This window comes from Falco rusticolus, chromosome 5, assembly GCF_015220075.1.
Source record: "Falco rusticolus isolate bFalRus1 chromosome 5, bFalRus1.pri, whole genome shotgun sequence".
NCBI classification, from domain to species: Eukaryota; Metazoa; Chordata; class Aves; order Falconiformes; family Falconidae; genus Falco; species Falco rusticolus.
Genome location: NC_051191.1, coordinates 91,552,379 through 91,575,063, shown reverse-complemented (window position 1 = coordinate 91,575,063; position 22,685 = coordinate 91,552,379). Strand labels below are relative to the sequence as shown.

Here is a 22,685-nt window from a genome sequence, read left to right as displayed (position 1 = left end):
GATGAGCACATTACCCAGCCTGCCTGGGAAGATCAGCTCGCTAGTGGGACTGCCAGGTGCTCCAGCAGCTACTGCAATAGAGATGCACATGGAAAAGATACACACAAATCAAACCACCATGGGCCCTAAAAGCTGTGACATGAGAAGCAAAATGCTCCAGGTGTGCTGCAGGTGAAACCTACAGTAGTAGCAAGGTTGGACCTGGGCAACACCTACTCTGGGTCCTCCAAGAAAAGCCCACAAAAACCACACCACCCTCTCTGCAACCAGCTACCTCCAGAAGGCGCAAGATCTGTATGCTGCTCATCCCCAGCTGCTTCCCAGTAACATCCAGGACACACCTTTGCTTTTTCTTTCTTTTATTTATTGTTCAGTATGGGACATAGGTAAGACATCTCACAAGGGTCTAAGCTGACAGGCTCCTTGCTGACAAGAGCTGAAGGATGCAGGAGACTGTAGATTCTTTTTCCTTTCCCCAGCACCAGTGGCCCTCTCTCTCCCTCCAGCACTGCAGGGAAAGGGGGAGGCACTAGCCAGGTTGACTGTGGGCTCTTACAGGTCAACAGGCAATGAGGATTTTGCCAATTCAGAGAGGAGGCTGTCAAGACTCTGCCAGGACAGGCTCCCACTAACAGGACTCCAACGTGTGTGTGGGTGGTTAGCAGCACAGCTAGAACAATGACTGTGGAGGGGGAAAGCCTCAGAGGAGGCTTCTGTACTGACATGTGTGCCACAAAAGGTCCCTTCTTGCTTCCATTTCTTGCTCTCAACCACAAGGGACTGCTCCTCACAGGCTGCTTCAGTGTTTGGCATTGATAATATCCACAAACTCTGGCTTGAGAGAAGCTCCACCAACAAGGAAGCCATCCACATCATGCTGAGAGGCCAACTCCTTACAGTTGCTGCCAGTGACGGAACCTGAGGAGGGAGCAGTATTTTAAGGTCAGATGTGGCCAGCTCTAGAAGATAGGGCCAAGGCAAAGGCAAGACCTGCAAACTACTCACCACCTGTTACTATGCAGGCAGTAATACTGTCTCCCATTTACCTGAGCAAGCTAGCAGGCAGTTCTTCATGCTCTGACAATCTTGTTTCCTCACCAGCAGAGCATGCTGTACAACTGCAGCTACAAGCAGAGAAACTAAGCGCTTCCTGCACTAAGAAGGGGCTTCAGAGTCATTTACCTCCATAGATGATCCTAGTTGACTGAGCAACAGCATCAGACACGTGGCTTTTCAGCCACCCCCGCAGCTTCTCATGAACTTCCTGAGCCTGCAATGGAATAGAAAGTGTCCCACTGAGGGCTGAGCCATTCCACATGCAATTCCCTTCCAAAGAGAAGGGAGGATCTTCAGAGATTCACTAAATCTTTAGAGAGAATCTCTGGGAAGATCCTTTGAGTGGAAAGGGTCAGCTGGTCATTTAGTCTTCCACTTTTCCCCTGCTCGTACCTGTTGGGGAGTTGCAGTTTTACCAGTTCCAATAGCCCAAACTGGCTCGTAGGCAAGAACCACTTTACTCCAGTCCTTCACGTTATCTGGGGAGAAGGCACATGTAAGCACAGTACCCCACACAGGGAAGGGCAGAGCTAGAAAAAAATTCCGGAACATGCAGGCCTTTTACTAACATGTTAGTGTTAATACTGTGTGTGAACATTTGCAGCAAGGTATCTGCAAACCTCACAAGGAAGGCCAGGATGGTCGTTTCTCAAGTGTCCAAAGCAGAAGAAGTGCACCTGTTTTCTTCCCTTACCAGCAATGGCCTTGGTCTGTTCAAAAACCACCTTCTCGGTTATGCCAGCTTCTCTCTCGTCCAGCTTCTCCCCAATGCAGGCAATAACTCCGAGGCCCTCAGCCAGAGCATGAGCCACCTTCTGCCCAATCAGCTGGGAATGGAAGAGAAACAAAGCCACAGGCAGGTCATATTTTAACTGCTTACTCCTCCAGCCTTCGCAGGGATCTCCGAGCTCTCCATTCCAGGGGAACTCACCTCATCAGACTCCCCAAAAACATGCCGTCGTTCCGAGTGGCCCAGGATCACCCACGCAGCTCCAATGTCTTTTATCATGGCAGGGCTGGGGAGAAAGGAGACTACTCGCACTCCTGGAGGAAGCCCCAGTCCCAGAGGCACTGTGGCCTGGCTGCCCCGCGGGCTCACCTGATCTCTCCCGTGAAGGCGCCCTTCGGCACCTTGTAGCAGTTCTGTGCTGCAACCCCAATCTTCGCATCCAGCTTCTGGCGGGCAAAGTCCAGGTAGATGGAAGGGGCTCCGCAGACCACCTCTGTGAGGCAAGGGGGTCGTCACCCCTGGGATGGGGCAGGGGCAGAAACTGCTGCCAGCCCCCAGCCCAGGGGTCACTGCTGCCCCCGCGCCCAGGAGGGCTCAGCCTGCCCACCCTGGCAACTTTGAGGACCCCCTACCCCATCCGATGACTCCACAGCGGGGGGGCAGCCCACCTGGATCAGGCTGGTGGCCAGTTTCTGCCGATCGCCTGGCCCGGGGGACACACACTGGGGGCAGGGGGGGGAGGGGGGCTGAGGCAGAGCCCGGAAACACACATACGGGGGGGGGGGCCGGGGGGGAATGTGTTCCCGGGCCCTGCACAACCCACACACACACCGGGGTGGTGGTGGTGGGGGATGGGCTGCGCAGGGCCCGGGGACACACTGCGGGGGTTGGGCTGAGGCAGGGCTCGGGCCGCCCGCCCCCCCGAGGCCTGCTGGGGGGAGGCCGACCCCGGCCCCGCCGCACTGGGGATGGCCGCCCGCGCCCGGCGGGCCCCGATCCGGTGTCGCGGGTATATTTAGCCCCGGCCTCGCGTTATATTTAGGCCCGGCCGCCCTCTGGCATTTGCCGCCGCCCGCCCGGGCCCCGCCGGGCCGCCAGGCGACGTGCGCTACGTGCGGCCGCGCGCTCACCGGTGTCGGCGGAGAGCTTGGCGCCGTTCAGCGTGTGGATCAGCTCGCCCAGGCTCTTCTTGTCGCCGTTCATCTTCCAGTTGCCCCCCACGAAGAACTTCCTGGGCGCCATGACGGGAGCGGGCGGCGGCCGGCACCCGAGGAGACGCGAAGGTCAGCGGCAGCGCGCGGACGCCGGCGCACGGTTTTATAGCACGAGGCCCCGCCCCCAGCCCCGCCCCTCCGGCTCAGGACCGCCCCCCCCGGCTCCCGCTGGCGCGGCCGCTGCTCCGGCCTTCGCCCCGCCCCAGCTCCCGGTGGCCCCGGCTCCCGGCTGGCCCCGGCTCTCGCCCGGTCCCAGCTCCTGGCAGGCCCGGCTCCGGTTCCCGGCTCCCGGTGAGCCCGGCCCCAGCCCCTCGCTGGCCCCGGCTCCCCGTGCCCCCCTGCCCCTCGGTGGGCCCGGCCCCGCGACAGAGGGCTCTGCTGCGCCGCCAGTGTCCCCCCCGTCACGTCCTCCCCGCCCGGGGGCCCGAGCGACGCAGGACGCGGGTCCGGACACAAACCCGCGCGGTATTTTCAACTTTTATTTTGTCCCTCGTGTATTTTGGCATGTAAAGGGCACACAAGGCGGGGGGAGCTCTGCTCGGGGCCCACCCTGCTGCCCGCCCCTCGCCCGGCAGGGCAGGCAGGAGGACCCCCCCATACACAAGCCACACATACACACGAGCCCCCTCCTCCCCTTCGGACAAGGAGGTGGCATCACCCCCCCCAAGCAGCAAAGCACTAGGGCTGTGTGTCGCAGGGTGGGGACAGTGAGGACATTTCCTACAGAGAGATATTTCCCCCCCCCCCCCCCCCCCCCCCCCCCCCCCCCGCCCCCGGACCCCCTTTGCTCATGGCCATGGAGGCTCCAGCCCCCGGTCTGTTAGTCAGGGACCTTCCCCACGTGTCTCTGCAGAGGCCACGATGCGACAAGTGGGGAAAAGAGAAGGACCCTGCTCTCATCCTCACTGCCCCCACCCCTTCCCCCCACGCCACCAGCCCGCTCTCCCCCCACCACACACAGCAAGAGGATGTTCTAGCTGGGAATCCGTTGATAGAAGTAGATGTAGCCCAAGTCCTTGGGGGGCTTCTCAGAAGCACAGACTTTCTGGTCATTGTAGATCACCCACCTGCAACAGGCAGAAGGAGCTCAGGGACACCATTCTGTGGCTAAGGTACCACTCGACTCCCCCGCCTGCTCCCATCCCTGACCCCCCAAGACCTCTGAAAGAACAGGGGTGGACAGTGATTTAAAGCTCCTGCTCAGAGCCCCCATAACACTCTGAAAGCCCCTCTTACCTGCCATCTTTCTTGATGTGACAAACGTAGTGTCCACACATAGTTGAAGTGCCCATGTGGCTGATGAAGGCAAATAGCTGATATTCTTGAGAGGAGAAAGGAAAAGAGGATCGTCAGGGAAAAAGGAAAGGCATCTTACCCCAAAACACCCTGTGCAAGGCCCTCCTCTAGGGAAGGCTCCCTGGAGGAAGCCCTGCTAGGTAATAATTTAGAATTGGTTCCCCATCAAGTGTAACTGTGAGTGGTTTAAGGCCAAATGTGCAGGGAAATAGGAGACGGTAACTTCAATTTAGCCTTCTGTCTTCCAACTGTTTATCTGTCCCATGGATGCCGGACAGGTAACGGCAGGGATTCCCCCTCCCTGTGGCAGCCGGCAGCTGAGCAGCACTGGCACCAGCTCTGCACACAGACTGGAACCTGTTTTTTCAATGGAAGCCTAAAGAGCAGAAAAGCCTTCTGGGACGACTGGGAAAACGCAACACAGCCCTTCCCATCTTTCACCTGATGGCACTTCCCCTGCCCCTCTCTCATTGGCTTCAGGTAATCCCCAGCCTGAAGACCCTACTTTGCCATCCCTCTCCTTTTCCTCCCTGCTTCTACCTCAAGCAGACCAGCTCTGTGGCAGCTGCTGCTGCTGCAACTGGTGGTACTGCACGGAGATTCGGGAGGATAAAGCCGTGCTAAGCCTGCATCCCAAAATCCACATTCCTACTGCTTGGAACTCACTTCCAGGCCCATCGCGCACTTTAGGACCCACAGGGACAGATTCAGAGATGGACTCGGCTGCTGAGCGCCCCTCTGAGATGTCCATAGCAGCTTCTGCATCAAGGTCATCAATGTGACTAAAGATCCAATCCACAGCACGCTCCAGACTGTTGTTCTGGAAGGAAGAAGAGAAGACTGCGAACTCGGGAATCCCTGTTCCTGAGAATATCCTTTCACTCTCATGCCACCCATGCCTCTCACCGTGGCTCTAAGAGCTTTCATAGCCTGGTCCCGGGAGAAGCCCATGGAGACAATGGTGGCCACGCTGTCTTCTGAAGGAGGGTCTGGGCAGGCAATAGTTGACCCTGGTCCACTGGATCCAGGGAGAACCAACGGGTTAGCGAAGTCTGCAGCAGGAAACACAAGACAGCTCAGAGCCACCAGATCTCTCCAGGAGGGATACAGTCCGAGTCCAGACTACAGCTTTCCACTGCAGTAGAGGGACAGGAAGAAAAACGGCCCAAGTGCTAAAAGCTTCCCCGTGGCCATGCAGCCTCATACCTGGATCATCCATATGTGACATGACCCAGTTCATGGCAGCCTCAGCCCCACTGTTCCCTGTGTAATACACGGCTTTGCGGCAGGCATCCATGGGAAAGCCCATTTCCACTAGCTGGATTATCACCGACTCATCCAACATGGGTGCTGTGGGGAGACAGAGATTAAAGCCACCCACTCCCACCCATCCCTGCCTGCTCCGTTCTCTGCAGTGTCACACAGCCTCCCTGGCCACCATTTCCTGGCTTCATTTCACACAGAGTTCCACCTCTCTGCTCTTCCCATCCTTTACTGCCTTTTGTCTTCAGAAGGCGCAGTCTCACACACAGGCAACCCAGGGAACAAAAGAATTCAACTCGTGAACTCAAGAGCACTGGCTCTTCTGTGGCCTCCAAAGCCTACCTCACGCTGTGGCTTGTGAAAATAAAATACCTCTGCTAGTTAAGTCTTCTACACATCCCAGCTCTGCCTCCCCTAAATGCACTAGACATGCCACCTCCCAGTCTTCCACGGAACAGGAATCAACAAACTCCCTTGCATAACAGGCATGCAAGGGAGGCAGCTGGCATTTGCTGACAGATGAACAGGGAAAGTCTGAGCAAGTGGGAAACCGCTAGCATGGGAGACAAGGCAAGGAGAGCAAGGAAATGAGTCAGGCATCAGGAAGAGAGGAGAATCACTAACATGTCGGAGAGGAGAAGTGAGGGGAGCAGAAGGAGTCGTCGTCCTCGTTGCCATAGAACCCCAGGCTACCTTTGGGCTCATCTGGTGTCACCAGTGGGGGTGCAATGTCTGGCATTTCTTCTTCTCCATCTTGCAGCCCTGTTCCCTGCAGTGCAGAGATATCCAGCTCCTCTGGCATTTCAATGGAGACATCTGCAAGATATAGTCTTGCTCAGCCTCCCCACAGGGGCAGAGCCAAGGACTTGGCTGGGATATGTAGAAAGGTAAGTCCCTGGGGATGAGATGCACTGCAGCCTGCAGCTCCTTTTGGGATAGTTATGTTCTTTTTTGCAGTAATGACCACAATACCCATATGTGACTCCCAATATCTATATGTTCCGTGCTTCTCATCCTCCTTACCAAGCTTTTTGGGCACCCAGTCCAGACCGAAAGTGAATTTCTTGATTTGGATCACCAGATAATCTGGGAAAGAGGCGAACCGTGTTGTTCTGGAAAAAGACAAATAATACTTTCAAATACTTTGTCAGCGATGACTGAAGGCACCTAGCTGATTCAAGAAATCACCAAGTGGAGACGTGTCCACAGCAGGGGATGCACACATCTGTGCAGCTCTCCTATGCTGAGCTTAAAGCTCCTCAAACACAGAACCTTTTCTAAAGAAGATGCTCGGACAAGAGAAGATGGAACGCAACATTTACAAAATCCTGGGGTATGAGGAAAAGTAGCACCCATTCTCTACATTCCAATCCTGTATTTTCAAGCCTCCTCAGATTTTAGTATTTAATTAGAAGTCTAACCTTTAAGCAATGTAGAGGAAATAACATATTTTATTAGACTGACAGATACAGCTGTGGGAACTGACAAGCTTTCAAGTACAAGAGCACTTCTTTGGATACGAAGCAGGAGCAGTGAATTTTAAGCTAACTGAATTTGATTGAACATTATTTGGTTAAGACAATTTGACAAAGAGGGTGTCTGGAATCTATGAAATAGAGGGGAATGTTTGTGAAGGGAGAAGCAGTAGTAAGAGAGACAGATACTTATTATGGGGGGTAATTGTAACATGCCATAAAATTAATTTAAGCAATGGTATATGTTCAATGCTAATTCTTACAAAGTGTTTGAACACAACTCACTACTTAAAAGCAAAACAGAACATTGCTTTCAATGTGATTGTGTTACTGTTTGTTTATAGTAGCTATTGCTTAATAGTAGAGTATTTGTTAGAAAACCACTTCCAATTCTTTGAGGACTACTCTCATTGTAGAGGAACAGTCAGTAGCATCACAGCAGGAAGGTGCTTACGCTTGTAATCTCACTACTCAGCTGCACTGTTGCATGTGCTGCAGGCAGTGAGACACATTAAAGCCATTTTTTAAACCTTGCTATTAGCATTTAAGTTAGCATTCTTTAGAATAACTCTAGGCCTTATAAATACATGCCATCAAGAATCTGTTAGACTCAGTGTTTTGCTCAAAATCTAATGGCTAAAAACTTCCTTCAAAGAAATTTTAGAGAACATGCAAGACCAGTGTTGCCATACTGTCAGTACTGATTTTAAAGCTAAATTTTGAATTTAGAATAAAAGCTGCTACTGTTCTTGGAATGTCACTGTATTTTCATAGGCCCTCAGCAACCAAAATCTGATGGTAAGGACTTCCCTAGCACTGCTGTTCTGCCCACTGTAATTAATCCCTTGAGGGCAATCACTCCAGCACTGATGGACTGGTTCCTCCTCTGCCTCTGTGTTCTGTGGGTCCAGGTGTGGAGGACTACAGTGCTTTGGTAACGCTTCTTCCCTAAGCAACTAAAAGAAGTCCCCAAAGAGGCAGCTACTGCCAGCTAGGCTATGATGAACTGGCAACTCACACACACTCACTTGAGAGCCACAGACTTGGCCTGCAAGGCTGTGCTCCAGAAATCATCCACCTGCTCTGGAGCTCCATAGGCCTCCAGGCAGGAGCTGAAAGGCACCTTGGCTCGCACCAGCTCAGGCAGCGGCTGCTTCTCCTCCTCTGCCTGCCTCTTCTTCTCCTCATATTCCAGTAGTTCATCTAGAGAACAAAGTAGGGGAATCAAGCACCATCATCAGTTACTTACAAAGCAGCTGGTGTAAGCTACACCCAGAGGCAGCACAGGACTTAGAGATACACGCCATCAAGAATGGAGCACAAAAGTAGACAATGCCTTCCAGAGCACTGCTCTGCTGCTGAATCCCAGCTCAGCTTGTGGTGTCACAGGGAAGGGCTCTAGAGGGACATCACCGTGTCACACCACCTCTGAAGAAATCAGCCTGATCCCACAAAAGCAGGTAAAGGATCTGGCTTCAGAAGTGGCAAAGTTCCTTTCTCCTTTAAGGAGTTCTGCAAGAATATTACAATATCCAAACATAGTCTTTGCTACTGTTCTGGCCTTGGCACATCACTGACCTTTGTTGAGCGCAGCATCCATGGGCACAGGCAGCTGCATAATATAGTCCACACGCTGGGTATATTTCACCTTTTCTGTGGCCAGGCACTTCAGCTTCTCCTCCACCAGAAAACGGAAGACCTCATTAGGATTCTCCGAGCTGCGGCAGTTCCTCTGCAGGAGGGGTTAGAAGGATGCATGTAACATCAGAATGGTATAAATTAGTATCTGCAGTAGCAGTGGTTCCACGTGGGACATGGCTAAAGAGTATTCACTTCTGTACCCAACCCACCGGAAAAGATGGCAAAGAGTAAACTAGAGCCAACTTCTCCACCCCAGGAACCCACGCCATTCCTGCTCCTAAAGAAGGCCATTTCCATCTCCAGCTGTGCCATTCCCAAAAGAGATTCCCCCAAGGAATCGGCCCTGAAAACACGGCCAAGCATCCCTTCCCCTCTGCTCCCGCAGGTGCTAGCCAGCCCATTTCCCTGCCTTCTCTCCCTCTCTCTGCTCTGATTGCCAGCTTCTCCCCGCCCCTCCTCCCTGCCCTGCTGTGGGGAGAAAACAAAGCTGGGCTTTTCTCCATGATTTGATAGATAGACTCAACCATTACCTCCACCATGTTGATGAAGTGCAGAAAGAATTCCTGGGCGTCCTGCTGTCGGTTAGTGGAAAATTCTGGGTGCCCCTTTCCAATGAGGGATTTAAACATGCGTGGAGCAATGCCGTTTTGCATACCCTGCAGATAACAAGGTGGAAGAGGGAGGTGGTCAGAATTTGCCAAGCATGATTCCTAGCATGTAGCACTCAGCTATGCTTTTCTTCAGGTGACAGGGCCCTGGAATAAGCCCCAGGACAAGTCTTCGGACAGGGCTCTCCCTCCTCTCCCATGTAACACACACAACACCTCATGCAACAGACATGCTGTGAGGATCCCATATCCAAGTCTCACCTTCTGATCGGGCTGCTGCTCCCCATCTGCAGAAGCTGGCTTTGAATACTCCCCAGAAAGCAGTCCGTGGCCCAGCTTGGCTCTGGAATGGTGAAGAAGTCACTGTTAGCATTGCAATGGTTTCTTCAGTCCCACATACTCCAGGAGCCACATCAACCCATCCAGCTTTAACCCTGCCACGGACTGTCCATCTTGCAGAGATCGCCTTTCCCTGCTGCACGAGCCAAGACCATCGTATCTTGCTCTGCTCTCTGGTCCCATGAGACATCGTGGACTTGCAAGTTACCAGGACTTCTGGGCACCAATCTCAACCGGTGCTCACACGTTGGGCAGGACATCAAGCAACAGCTGCTTTTTCCCCGCAGAAGGGCAGCTGGTGCTGAGCCACACAACTGCTGCGTAAGAGCCAAACCCGGCTGCAGCCTGCCTCGGGTAAATAGCAGCGTGCCTGCCTCCCTGTGCAGGAGGCACAGGGCAGAGTGAAATGGTCTGAGCCAGAAATAGCACTGCTGCGAGCAGACTGATTGCGTTTTCCTAGGGGAACGATTAAGAATGACTGCATGAGGCACTTGATGGACAACAGTGATGTTCAGCAACTTCCTCTTATGCTCAGACTCTCCTGCTGTTCCAGTTCACTCCAGTCCTTCCCCATGCCTGCTTGCCATTTGTCTGGAACCAAACCCTACCAATCCTCCCTTTGCCCAGGCAACAATCTTTCTGGCTGTCTCAACTTAATCCCCTCCTCAGTGAACACCTCACTCCAAGCTGTCCAAATCTAGAATCTTCCCTAACCATTGAACTCCCTTCCACAAACACCACCTTCCAATCTTCCACCCCACCCCTCCATACACTGCTTTCCTCTTTTAGAGCAGACATACTACAGAACTGATGTACTTAAAAACGCAACACTCCCCCAAATCTTGCGTGCCTTCTTCTGTAGATATTCACCTGCAACTGCTCACACAAAACCTCTTGCAGGAAGCCTCTTTAAGCATATATAAATTAACCCCTGAGAATGAAGTTGCCTAAATCTACGTATTTCTTTGCTTTTAGCCATCTCCATTGCAGACAGCAAGCAGCTTTTCGGTGTTACACAGACAGAATACACCCCCCAGAAAGCCCCCCATGGCAGCAGACGGCACTGTGTGCCCCACGTAACACCATAAGCGCCTCTCGTGAACAGAGGTGCACTCTGGCCTCTCCATCCACAGCATTCGGATAAACTTTTCTGGCTTAGATCTTTAGTGATGACTGAGGATCAGTGTCTCTGGTAATGGACACAGAAACAGAGAGGCAAGGCTCGAGGGAGAAACCTGCAGCAAGGCACACAGTAGCAGCACAGAGGGGACGCACCCAGGCAGCCTCAGCTTTCCTTCTCTCACCAAAACTCTACGTACACTTGTGTGCTGAAGTCCTGTGTGGGGTCCGAAGGTGCACTTTGGAATATCTTCTCCAACTTGTCCACATACCTGCAAAGCAAACCGGAGCAATCTAAGGGGCAAATGGGTTCATCTAGTAAAGACATAGTTCTGAGTCTGATTACTGTCATCAGAAGCTCCCAGCTCTAGGAGACCTTTGTACTGATCCCAGGGCATCCCAGGCTAATGGAAAGGAGTCATTAAGCTCACTTACTTTCTCTGGAAGTCTGGGATACTGAACAGCACCTGCATCACAGAATTGAGGTAGCAACTGTTGCCCAGGTTACGGATACCAGTGTACCCAGGCCCATAGAGGGGCTTGAGCTGCACGCCGGACTCCTGGATGAGCTCCCACTCCCCAATGCGCTGGTTCATGTCTATTTCCAGTTCTGTCATTGTCTTGTCTGTCTGTGGAGGGAAAGAACAGGAAAAACCATCAAAGAAGGCTCAAGGGAACATCAGAAGTGTGAAAAGTACAATGCTGTAGAGAAACACAGAATCAAAACCATTCTATTTTATTAAATTAGAAGAGGAGGAAGATACAAGAATTGTTTTCAGATATCTGAATACGTGGGACAGAGAGAGGAATGAGAAGAAACATGGGAGAAACCTGGACCATTCCCTGTAAAAAGGCATGGAAATCACACACTAACACTGAACCTAGGGAACAAAGCTCAGTGCCTGGGAACCTCCCTGCTCACAGTACCAACACAGAAACCCAAGGAAATACAACTTGAGGGGCAAGGAAGAAAGGCAGAGAAGGCAATGAAAGAGGCAGACAACTCTGCCTGACAAGAAACAAGGTTTCTTGACCAGGAATGGTTCTACATAGCCACAGAAAGCTGGGTCCCTGCTGAGACACCTTAGAGTTGCTTCTCTCCCCCTCTGGGCCTATGGAGGACCTGCCGCCCCCCCCCCCCCCTCACCTTCTGCATCTTGAGCATGTCAATCCCAAAGTGAGCAAGGTGTTCTGCCAGGTTGGGATCCAACACCATATCATCCTCATCGTAGGAGTAGACATCTGTGCAGGAACACAGAGGGAAAAGAAGAGACTTGTAATGCCTTGTGATCTAAAATTTGCCACCGGATGAAAAGAACAGAGCACTCAGGAGTGGGAGTTTTGGCAAACTGAGCAGCTGGGGTTTCTCTCCTTTCTCAGGAGAGTAGCACAACAGCTGGAACATTGAGATTCCTCCAAAACATGTGACAAGAAAACAAACTTTGTCATTGATCAAGGTAGAGGGATACATGTATACCTGGAGTGAGGAAAGTGGGTTCTGTACCATATACTCTCTGCTCAGGCTTTAAACACAAAATTCTTTGATAAACATCCCACCACAGAAAATAAGATGGCAACCCGGATAACGATTCTAAACCCCTCAAATTAAAAGGGAAGGGAGAAGGAAGGCAAGGTTTTATCAGCTGGTTCTTTGCCTGCTACAAGAAGCAGGTCATAGTGGGTATCCTGGTTTCAGCTGGGATAGAGTTAATTTTCTTCTCAGTAGCTGGTGCAGTGCTGTGTTTGGGGTTTGGTGTGAAAATAATGTTGATAACACACGGATGTTTTTAGTTGTTGCTGGGCAATGTTTATACTAAGTCAAGGATTCTTCAGTTGATTAGGCCCTGCCAGGGAGAGGGCTGGAGAGGCACAGGAAATTGGGAGGAGGCACAGCCAGGACAGCTGACCCAAACTAGCCAAAGGGACATTTCACACCACAGAATGTCCTGCTCGGTATATGAACTGGGGGTGTGTGGGGTGGCCGGGGCCTGCTAGTTGCTGCTCGGGGACTGGCTCGGCATCGCTCAGCGGGTAGTGAGCAACTGTGTTGTGCATCACTTGTTTTCTTTACTCCCTTCCCCTTGGATTTTATTCCTCTCCCTTTCTCCCTCATTTTCATTATAATTTTTAGCGTTATTATTATTGGTTTTGGCTTATTTTATTTTTATCATTTAATTGTTCTTATCTCAACCCTCAAGTTTTACATTCCTTCCCGATTCTCCTCCTCATCCCTCTGCAAGGGGGTGGGTGGGTGAGTGAGTGGCTGCATGGCACTTAGTTACCGGCTGGGGTTAAACCATACCAGTGGGAAGGTTCACAACAGGATGACACCTATTACCATTCCAGGTAATAAGATGGGCAACACCAGCCTGATACCTGGAAACCTTCCCTGATTTGCCCTGTCAGAGACCCCAGCCAGCCCGAGTGGTGCCTGGCACAGCTATAATCCTTAGGGGGTCCCCCCTTCTCACCAGCCCCATCAGGAGTAATTGTTCCCAGTTTCACAGCCAGTGGGTAGCCAGTTTCCCGGTAATGCTCGACTGCGTGATTGTTGCCACCGCTGCCATCAAAATAGCGCCGACCGCAGAGGATGGCTCCGTCGGTCATGTTCAGCCACAGGTTCTCCCTCATGTCACACTTGCTGCACTTCCAGCCACTACGGACAAAGAACAGGGAAAAAGAGATTAGGGTGAAAACCTTCAGGTTCTGCCTCCCAAGCCCTTTCCATTACTACCCACTGACCATAGTGTAAGCACTCTCATTCCTCTTTTACTTCAGAACACTGAGCATCCTGAAATAACACCTTAGTTTGCCACTTCCCCTGAATTTACTATGACAAGGCACACTCAGAGACTCACAAAAGAAGTCTCGTCTGCTGCTGCAGTCCAGGACAGGAGAAGGTGGTGACGGGGATGGGTCTGGGGTACAGAGCAATAGAGCTAGTTTCAGTACTGTGCTCACCATGGTGGGATGCGGACATCATTCTGAAGTTGGTGCAGGGAAAAAGCATGTTTGGAAACACGTCGAACCTCCCCATCCCAAGCCTGCACCTCCTGCTTCCGTGAGGCTGAATCTGCTGTCAGGATAGCCTCAACCGCACTGGCAATCTGGAATTAGGACAGCAGGAAAAAAAAATATGAAGGGCACAAGGGAAGAAGCTTCCAGTGCCACAACACTCCACATTTAGCTTCAGATTGGCAAGTCAGTTGTGCTAGGGCAGCATTCAGGAGGCTCAGTCGTAAGCCAGGATTCTGTAATATAAAGCACTGTGTAAGTGCAGGGCAATCCTGCTTATTGCAGGCTGAGACTTCGCAGCAGCTCTGCAGGATCCCTTTTACAGGACAGCAGTTCCTTGTCTGTAACAGTGCATTTCCTTCTTGCCAATAGAAAACAGCCCTCTGCCCAAACATACCCTGTCTCTGACCAGGTCTGGTAGTCCCTCCAGCCCATCACGAGGAATATCCAAATGCTCTGGGAAAATTACTATTTTTACATCTTCGTCATATTCAAACTTTTCCTCTGTGATGTCAAATCCACCTTCTACACCTATAGGAACGAAAAACATTGTAGTAACGGGTAAAACCTGTGGATAACTGGCTAGCTGAAAAAGGTCTCATAGACATAGTCCAGCTGGCTGGACAAAAATGCACATCGCTCTCAGCTTATCTGAAGGAAAGCAAAAATACACTGTCTTTGGCTGCCCTTGTTACACAATAACAGGAAGATTTCGGTGGGAAAAGAATGTTGCAGGTGGGAACAGATAACTACAGAAGAGAAACTAGGGGCGGGCTTGGTATTTAGGCAACTAACCAATAATGAGCTTAACTTTTGTAATATGTATGAGCTAATTATAACAAGGCATAAAAGGTGACTGTAAGAGACAATAAACAAAGTCTGCTGATCACTCATATTGAGTGACTGTGTCTTCCCTCCGTCGCAACAAAAACCAAATAGCTTGCAAAGCTGCTTTGCCCGTAGCCTACATGAAATAAGGCACCAGGACTAAGACAAAGTTCTTGATCAATGATCCACAATCCTTCTTCCACTTCTGGATACCAAAGTTTCTGCTGGTGGTGTGGACTTCACAGGAGCAAATATAAGCCTAGCAACAACAGGTTTGCTTTTCCCAGCTCTTTTTTTTTTTTTTAATAGATGCTTAGGAGGAATCTCCAGACCCCGAGTACAACCAAAAAAAAAGACCTGCTCTAAAGAGACACTGGCCAGAACAGAGCTATGACAAAGCACTGCTGTTCATCCTTCAGAGTATATCCAAGACGACGGATGGTGATATGCACAAAGTGGTCACATTCTAACCCAGTGCAAAGGTCTAGTCTACCAGCATCTTTAAGGAGCCTGGCTCTGCTTCTTGCCTCTTCCAGGAAGGACAGTTCAGAGTCCTGAACTTGGGAAAGGAGAACCAGGAGTTCCTCTGGAACCAGAATATCCTGAATTACAGAAAAAGTCTTAGGAGAGGTACAGTGCTAGTAGTTTCTCATGCCCACCTAGCCGTGCTTTCCAGAGGTTGCAACAGAAATGGGAGTTCCACATATAAAAGGTTATTTGCCTGATGACAAGGGTAATGGACACTCACCCAAAACATCTGCAGTGCAGGGAGCAGTTTCTGATTTATGAAGGCACTCAGGGAAAAACCTTGGCCCTTCCCGTTCTCCAGGCATTCACATCTTACATCCCAGAGGAAACAGGCAGAAGACATATTGCTTACTAGCAGCCTTAATCCCCTATGTTTTTTTAACTTAATTTCCTTTATTTCTTTAAAAATGGCATGCTGCGACTGCAACAGATCTTGGGAGATCTGTAGCTGCAACAAACCTGTGAAAGGAATACGAGGTTTTTCTGTTTAGTGTCTCTGCCTCAAGAATCCTGTGCGTGACACAGTCCCAGTAACCATTACTACATTTGGTTAAAACATTATTGACAAAAATACCCGGTTCCTGTGATCTCCTGCAACCCTCTCATTAGATACCTACAATTTTTAGGCTATGCACAAACTGCTACATATGAATACAGGCACTGCAAGCCTGAGTGATTTTAGAAATACCTGAAAACAGTCACCAGCATCATGCAACAACATACCCAGATAATCCTCTTGGTGGCTCTTCAGCACATCCCAGAGATCTCCTGTCACCACTTCAGAGTAAAGCAATACACAGTCCCTCAGGGTATTTATTACGCAATTCCTGAACTCTAAACAGACTAAAACAGACTGGTGAGGTCCCCTCAGGTGCTTATGTGAACTTTCTGAGGCTGCAGATGAGGAAGAAGGTCTTCAGCCAGCAGACTGCCTTCTAGCCCTTCTTTCCCTCCATACAGCCAAAAGCTTGCCCAAAGTACACTATCTCCCTCCCCACAGCTGTATCTAAACACCACAGACTCCAAAAGCCATCCAACTGACACATGGGCATGGGAAGCAAGCACTACAAGGTTTTTTCCCCTGTGGAGAGGGAAGGTGAGGTACACAGGGATCAAGGGCCACATTTTGCAGCCAATGACATTTTGCTCCTAAGTCCTTCTAGTACTTTAAAAAAGTCTCCCATGTTAGGATTCAATAAACCACCACAGTTTAGCTTAAAAAAATCAGGGGGTGGGGGGGGAATCTCTCCTGGATTTAACATCACTGCCTCACGGGGCTAATACTTTCTTTTATTCTCTCCTGCTCCACCCATGCCGCTAGGCTGTTATCACAAGCAGGTATTTGCTGCCCCAGTGACAACACTTGCCTCAAGACCTTTGTAGAATTGAGGATGCAGAAAGAAGTCATAATGCAGACTGTGGAGAGACTCGTCTCTCCAAACGTAGCATAATCATATACATAAAAGCACTGGCTATCTGAAGAAACATAGATTTTTAGTCTCAGTTTTGCTAGAAGTGACCTTTGGGACTCCATTCACCTCACCACAAAAACAGGGAGCAACTGAACGTCTTAATACTGGTGTTTGTGCTGTGGCAGCAGTGGAGTCACTGGGCATCTGTTACACAATGGCACAGCCAGGGAAAAAGTGAGCAAAAAGCAAGACGTGTACGGCTCAGGTTCTGCATTTCCCTCTAGTGGTCAGCTTCCAGCAAGCCAAGAACCTATCTCTACTAAAATAATGTCCCTACCTTCTGCTTTATAGATCTCCATAACGGTTCACTAATTACTAGCTGAGACTGCTCCAAATGAGAAAACTTCATTGATTGCCATGACAGCCTTCTCAGTAAGTGCAAGAGAGTAATGGAACACCAGCCATGTTTTTCAAAAAAAGGGCTTGTTTTTAATATTTTAAATGTGCACATGTACTTCCTTCAGTATCAGTCTGGTATTTCAAAGACCTATAGAGCCAAAAACATTAAGACGGCATTTACCAGTAATTTCTTCCCCACCTATATATGTAACACTAGTTCAATACCTAAGAAGTTTAAAAAGCAGTTTTTCTGTCAGAAACTTCAAACTTAAGAGTTTCTCAAACTTCCTTCAGCCCTGCACTGGACACATTTGCATTAAGCAACAGCCCTATACTGGTTACAGCCACACCAAGGTGAGTCAGACATAAGGAGTTATGAGAGGATGCAAAACATATTTATCTACAGAAAACACAATGCAGCTTTAAACACAGAACAAAACTACCACCTCAACAACTGTTCTGCAGAAACTGCCCATCTAAGACTCACTAGAAAACACAAAGTTTGAATTCGGTTGGGGATGCTAGCTTCAACTAGCCCAGAAGAGGAAAGGCAAAAGAGACTGGCCACAACGCCAGGCAGCTCCAGGACTGGCTCAAAACAAGGATGATATGGTACACAAGTACTTTCTTACCAATGGCCAAGCGAGTTGGCTTCTTCCTTGGGGGGTCCCCCGCACTGGAGTTGGTGTCTTCTTCCTTCTATTGGGTCGAGAAGAAATAGGGAATTAGAGTTCAGGGGGACAGGCAAGCTGTGTCAAGCCTTAAAGATTGAAATTAAGCTACTTTGAACACAGAAAGAGGCCAGGCAGAAACAGCGTGGGCAATCCATGCAACAATCAGCATAAGCAGAGCTGGAGAACTGGTGCCCACCCCAGTTCACCAAGAACAGTATCAGTTACACTATATAGAGAGAAAACTCTGTATCTGACTGAACACAGAGACACAGCCCAGCTCTCAACTTCAGAACAGGTTTGACTGGACGTCTTTTTATTTTTTACCAGTTTACGTGTTCTTTTGAGGTGCAGGTAGACCCGCTGGCCTGTTTTCTGGTAGTGCTTTTCCACATATTGCTTCCCAAAGCCCAGGAACGTGTTCATGCAGATATACAAGCCGCCATCTGACTCCTGGAAAGACGGAAAGATAAAAGCTGAAGGGAGGTGGTAAAGAACGCCATTCTAGCTGCCAGGATAGGCACAGACTTACCTCTAGGAACACTACTCATTACTGATTAAATCATGGCTACATTCCTACGCACCAGCCACTTGGTAGGCTAGTCAGAAATAAGACGGCAAGCCCCAGCCTGGCTGTCCCAGGAGAACAGGTACTCCTGTTGAGATGACGTATTTGAAAACCTATTTGCCTGTTCATTTATGGCAGGATGCTACCAACTCAGGAAAGCCCAAGCTTCCTTAGAAGCTCATCTCGCAAAAGGCCTCAGCATGCACAGTTGACAAGTTCCGAGTGTGGTACAATCACTGCCAACAAACCCATGCACCCTGTCTGAAAGCACAGTAATCCCCAGTGCCGTAGGGAGCGTTGCCAGACGACAGCGTGGGGAAGGTTAACAGACCACTCTTGGATTTTCTGCTGCTGCGTTCAAAAGCTTGTGAGTGGCTTCGACAGGGCTCCAGAGCCAGCCCTCGCCATCCCACTGGCACCTGGGAAACCCCACGCCGGTCCGTGGAGAGCCCTTTTCATTCAGCAGAGCGAGCCCTCTGAAGCCGATGGGGCCCGGCCCCACAGGCAGGCAGGCTGGGGCAGGGGGCACTGCCTGGGCCCCCACCCTGATCCCCACTGTGGAGCAGCGGGAGAGGGGCAGAGCAGGGGCTGCGGGGCCAGGTCCGCCGCGGGCAGCCAGGGGGGCCAGGCTGCCGGCTGCTGCTCCCTCGCAGGCCGCCCATCTCCCTGCCGCTGCCCGGTCCTTCTGGGCTGCCCGGTCCTTCTGGCGGGACGGGGCGCAGCCCCGATGGGCGCCCGAGGAGGGGGCCTCGCTCCCCCGCCGCCCGGGTCCCCCCCGGGACCCGCCCCGGCCAGGCGCGGGCAGGGAAGGAGGCGCAGCGATGCCGCGGGGTGGGGAAGAGACCACTGCCATCTTAATGACACAGCACCGACTGCCCCCCGCCTGCCGGGCCGCGCCACGCGGTGAGGCCAGGGGGGCTGCTCGCCCCCGGTTAGGGCGGGACCCCGGCCCGCCCCCCGGCTCTGCAGGGCCCGGCAAGCACCCGCAGAACGCGGGGGGGGGAGGGGGGGGGGGCACACGCTCCCCCGGCGCCCGGAGCCGGGCCGGGCCGCCACCGAGCGGGGCGAGCGAGTTGCCCACGCCCGCTGCGGCCCCAGGACTACAGCCCCCAGCGCGGCGCGGGCGGGGGGGCGCGGCCCAGGGCACGCCGGGCCCTGTAGTCCCCGAGGCCCCGCGCTCCGCTCGGCCGCGGCCCGCTCCGGCCGCCTGGGGACCACAAGTCCCATCGCGCCGCGGGAGGGCGGCTCGGTGGCGAGCGGGCGGGCCGGGAGCGGGCCGGAGCGGGGCGGCGCGGGCGGGCAGGCGAGCCGGTGGCAGGCCGCGCTTACCGGCGTGTCGAAGGAGAAGGCGCACTCATCCTTGTGGACCCGGTCGCCGGCCTTGGGCACCCGGATGGACGGTAACACCGAGAGCAGCGCCTCGCTCAGCTCCGCCATGACAGCGGCTCACTGCGGCACCGCCCACAACCCCACCCTGACCAATCGGAGCGCGGTGTGGGCAGCCGCTCTCTGGCCAATCCCGCGCCCGGTAGCGAGGTGGGGGGCGGGGCACGCAGCACTGCCTGAGCGGCTCGTTCAATCGCAGACAGCTTCCCTCCGTCACGGGAGGCGGAGCCGGACTACTCCACCAATCGCCACGTCGAGCGGGGCGGAGGAGCTTACCCAAGATTGACAGCGTGTCGGAGGCGGGACGTGCCGGGCGGGGGCTGCGAGGTGGCCCCGGCGGGAGATGGGCGGGGCGAGGCTGCCCCGGGGGTGGGGCGAGGTGGGCACGGCCTCCTCTCGCGGGCCAATGGGGCCGCGCTGCCCGGGGCGCGGGAGATTTGAATCGCGGCGACGGGTGGGCCTGGGAGCTGCGCGGCTCGGCGCCCACCGCCATGGGGGTCTCCGGCAGCGCCCCGGCCAGCCCCGCCGCCCCGCTCTGCCGCCCCTCGGCCCACGTCAGCGACCCCCGCTCCCCCAGCGCCGGCATCTTGCGCACCCCCATCGAGGTAGGCGCCCCCCCGCCGGCCGCCCACCCGTCGGCCCTCGGCGGCCTGGGCCCACCGCCCCGACGTGTGCCCTCTCCTCAGGTGCTGAGCTCCCCGCTGGGCAGCCCGCAGGCCGGGCCCGCCGAGCCGCTGCCGGGCACCGGCCAGGGCCGGGACCCGCGCTCGCCCACGCCTGGCATCTTCCGCACGCCCGTGAGGACCCTGTCGAGCGGTGAGTGAGGCCGCCGCGGGAGGGCGAGGGGGGGGCGGCCCCGTGGGACCCGCTGCCTCACCCCCGGCCCGGCCCTACCTCCCTGGCAGGCAGCCTGGACAGCCTGGTGAAGCAGCTCAGCGAGGCCTTCGGCGTTGGGGCCGCGGCCCCGGGGCCGGCGCCGCCGGGAGAGGCCTGCCCCGCCGCGGAGTCGGCCAGGCGGAGCTCCCTGCCCGCCGGCGGCCCGTGGCTGCCCGCCTGCCTGGGGTCCGAGGCGGGCAGGCCGCCTTCTCCCAGCGCCGTCGCGGTCTGGCAGCCCCGCCTGGCCGGGCCTGGCTTCTCCTCGGGTAAGTGCTCGGTGCGGGGGTGGTGCCCGTGCCTCCCCCGGCCTGCCCGCTTACAGACACTCCCCGGCCCCCATCCCCCAGTGCCCCTGCCCGCCCCCGGGGCTCTGCGGCAGGCCCCCCGGGACTGCCGTTCTACCAGTTGGTGTTGAAAAGCAGCCCTTGCGACTCGCAGCCAACGCGAAGGGGTAAATGTACGGCTCTGAGAGGTAAATGGCAGCTCTTCCTCCCTGGGACGGGTTTGTGACTGGGGGGGCTGGGCCGGGGTACCTTCCCTCCGGGGAGCCAGGCTGGGGAGCACATCCAGGTGCTGACAGAGCTGGTGCCTCAGGGAGCTGGGACGCTTCAGCCTGGAGGGGAGTAGGCTCAGGGGAGACTTCACCAACACATGTAAATACCTGGAGGGAGAGCCAGGATCTTTCCAGTGGTGGGACCAGAGGCAATGGGCCCAAGTAGAACACAGGAGGCTCCATACGAACACCAGCAAACACGTTTTTTCCACTGTGAGGATGACTGAGAGGTTATGGAGTCTCTGTTCTTGGAGATGATCAAAAGCCATCAGGATGTGGTCCTGGAGGGCAGCTGGCTCCAGGTGGCCCTGCTAGAGTGAGGCAGGTTGGGCTAGATGTCCTCCAGAACTTACTTTGACCTCAGCCTTTCTGTGATCCCTGTACCTGGGAGCCCTGGGGTAACAGTCTCTGCTGTGCAGGCAAGCAAGCTAGGTCATAGAGGCCAAGAGGCATTTAAAATCAGGGACACTCTAGCCTTGTCATGACACACTGATGTGTTTCCTCCTGTTACTAGGGGGCAAGCCTGTAAGACGCAAAACCAACAACAAAATCATGGCAACATCTGGTGGAAATGGCCGTTCTCCCCTCAGCATCCTGCAAGATGATAATTCCCCCAGTGCTACTGCCCCTCGCCAGGTAAAGCTTAATGACTCGTACTGTGGGAGGGAGAATGGGCTGACACGCTACCCCCCCCACCCCCAAATTCTCAGATTTCTGTATTTTGTAGGGCCCCAGTTTGGAACTGTAGCTTCCTAGGCCTGTAGAGTGTGGTGACTTCATGGTATTTTTCTGTTGGTCAGTCTTGCGCCTGGATGCCTCCAAGTCTCGTTCACTGTCTGTACCTCTGGCCTTACCGTGATGTTGCCTGCTTTGGTGCATGCTTCCCCTTTAGGCTCTAGAACAAAGTCCATCACTCCTAAACATTATTACAAGAGATCCAAAACTGAATGGCCTGAAAATGGGCTAGGTGTTTGACTGGGAATTGGCTAACCCTCAATTAACTTCTGTTTTACATCGAATGTTTGAGGGTTTTTTCTGCTTCTCTAGGGTAAGAGGCATGTGTTGGGAGAGAACCTTGGGGAGAAGAAGGAAGTGACAGTGGATCTGAGCAGGAGCCTCAAATCTGGGAACTGTGCTTGGAATGACTTGAACAAAGAGAACCAGCAGTGTCCTTTTGTGGAGAACTAGAGATTTCCTTTTCCAGGATCTTGCTGTAACTTGCTTCTATGTTTTGGGAGCCTTCTGGGGTGAGAAATCCTGCAACAGACTGAAACTCCAGACTTGAGGTTATTCTTGACTGTCCCTGTTGGGAAAAGAACACTCTCCTGGCTTTGCATGTCTTATGTATAGTACAGGCTTTGGCTCTTCTGTTGTATATTGGCTGTATTGACTTACTGTGGAGTTCTTATCTGTAGCAAATAAATCTGTGTTGAACCTTTGCTGGCTGTATCTGTCCTGATAGGACAGTAGGTGACCTCCTCACACACACATTTGCCCAGTACAACGTTTTTGTTGGGGACAAGGGTACAGGAACAAATAATTCAGCCTTCCATTAGCCCTAAAACTCAGCTCTGTTCCCTGCCTGTAACACGCTGTGGTGGAGCTGTGCTGGGAAGGGTCTGACCTTGAACCTATGTGCTACAGAGTGGGCTGGGAAGCTGCAGCTCTGTGGGAGCCTGATGTATCTAGCATAACTTCTGGAGTTCTG

General features: G+C 53.1%; 3 protein-coding genes across 4 annotated transcripts; 1 reads left to right on the top strand and 2 right to left on the bottom strand.

Moving 5' to 3' along the window:
- Positions 1-342: 342 nt before the first annotated feature.
- TPI1 (triosephosphate isomerase 1) lies at positions 343-3,098 on the bottom strand. The gene is made up of 7 exons (XM_037390086.1): positions 2,917-3,098; positions 2,156-2,279; positions 1,988-2,072; positions 1,751-1,883; positions 1,450-1,535; positions 1,183-1,270; positions 343-918 (listed from the first exon to the last, which is right to left on the bottom strand). The coding sequence occupies exons 1-7, from the start codon at positions 3,026-3,028 to the stop codon at positions 800-802; spliced, it is 747 nt and encodes a 248-aa protein (XP_037245983.1). The 5' UTR covers positions 3,029-3,098; the 3' UTR covers positions 343-799.
- A 363-nt stretch (positions 3,099-3,461) lies between these two features.
- On the bottom strand, positions 3,462-19,641 carry USP5 (ubiquitin specific peptidase 5). 2 transcript variants are annotated; one of them, XM_037390761.1, is made up of 20 exons: positions 19,492-19,641; positions 17,922-18,047; positions 17,556-17,622; positions 14,154-14,287; positions 13,703-13,848; positions 13,213-13,397; positions 11,889-11,983; positions 11,177-11,370; positions 10,942-11,013; positions 9,545-9,626; positions 9,206-9,331; positions 8,613-8,766; positions 8,063-8,237; positions 6,583-6,671; positions 6,184-6,375; positions 5,503-5,646; positions 5,203-5,348; positions 4,963-5,116; positions 4,237-4,321; positions 3,462-4,067 (listed from the first exon to the last, which is right to left on the bottom strand). In XM_037390761.1, exons 1-20 carry the CDS (start codon positions 19,597-19,599, stop codon positions 3,974-3,976), a joined length of 2,568 nt encoding a protein of 855 aa, XP_037246658.1. In that variant the 5' UTR covers positions 19,600-19,641; the 3' UTR covers positions 3,462-3,973. The 2 variants fall into 2 exon arrangements, with proteins under 2 accessions (XP_037246658.1, XP_037246659.1); XM_037390762.1 differs by having other exon boundaries at positions 3,881-4,067; positions 6,253-6,375.
- A 336-nt stretch (positions 19,642-19,977) lies between these two features.
- Positions 19,978-22,416, top strand: CDCA3 (cell division cycle associated 3). Its single transcript, XM_037390766.1, has 5 exons — positions 19,978-20,153; positions 20,235-20,364; positions 20,454-20,690; positions 21,492-21,613; positions 22,025-22,416. The coding sequence occupies exons 1-5, from the start codon at positions 20,040-20,042 to the stop codon at positions 22,163-22,165; spliced, it is 744 nt and encodes a 247-aa protein (XP_037246663.1). The 5' UTR covers positions 19,978-20,039; the 3' UTR covers positions 22,166-22,416.
- Positions 22,417-22,685: the final 269 nt, after the last annotated feature.

Excerpts from the sequence above, each read along its gene's own strand:
- TPI1 (XM_037390086.1), bottom strand. The coding sequence starts at position 3,028 with ATGGCGCCCAGGAAGTTCTTCGTGGGGGGCAACTGGAAGATGAACGGC. Across the intron at positions 2,073-2,155 it reads GCCTTCACGGGAGAGATCAG|CCCTGCCATGATAAAAGACA; the intron begins GTGAGCCCGCGG and ends CTTTCTCCCCAG. Across the intron at positions 1,271-1,449 it reads AAACTGCAACTCCCCAACAG|GCTCAGGAAGTTCATGAGAA; the intron begins GTACGAGCAGGG and ends ATTCCATTGCAG.
- USP5 (XM_037390761.1), bottom strand. The coding sequence starts at position 19,599 with ATGGCGGAGCTGAGCGAGGCGCTGCTCTCGGTGTTACCGTCCATCCGG. Across the intron at positions 11,014-11,176 it reads ATCCCAGACTTCCAGAGAAA|GTATGTGGACAAGTTGGAGA; the intron begins GTAAGTGAGCTT and ends TTTGCTTTGCAG. Across the intron at positions 5,647-6,183 it reads TCACTTCTCCTCTCCGACAT|CACCCATGTTGGATGAGTCG; the intron begins GTTAGTGATTCT and ends GTCTCCCCACAG.
- CDCA3 (XM_037390766.1), top strand. The coding sequence starts at position 20,040 with ATGGGGGTCTCCGGCAGCGCCCCGGCCAGCCCCGCCGCCCCGCTCTGC. Across the intron at positions 20,154-20,234 it reads TCTTGCGCACCCCCATCGAG|GTGCTGAGCTCCCCGCTGGG; the intron begins GTAGGCGCCCCC and ends CCCTCTCCTCAG. Across the intron at positions 20,365-20,453 it reads CGTGAGGACCCTGTCGAGCG|GCAGCCTGGACAGCCTGGTG; the intron begins GTGAGTGAGGCC and ends CCTCCCTGGCAG.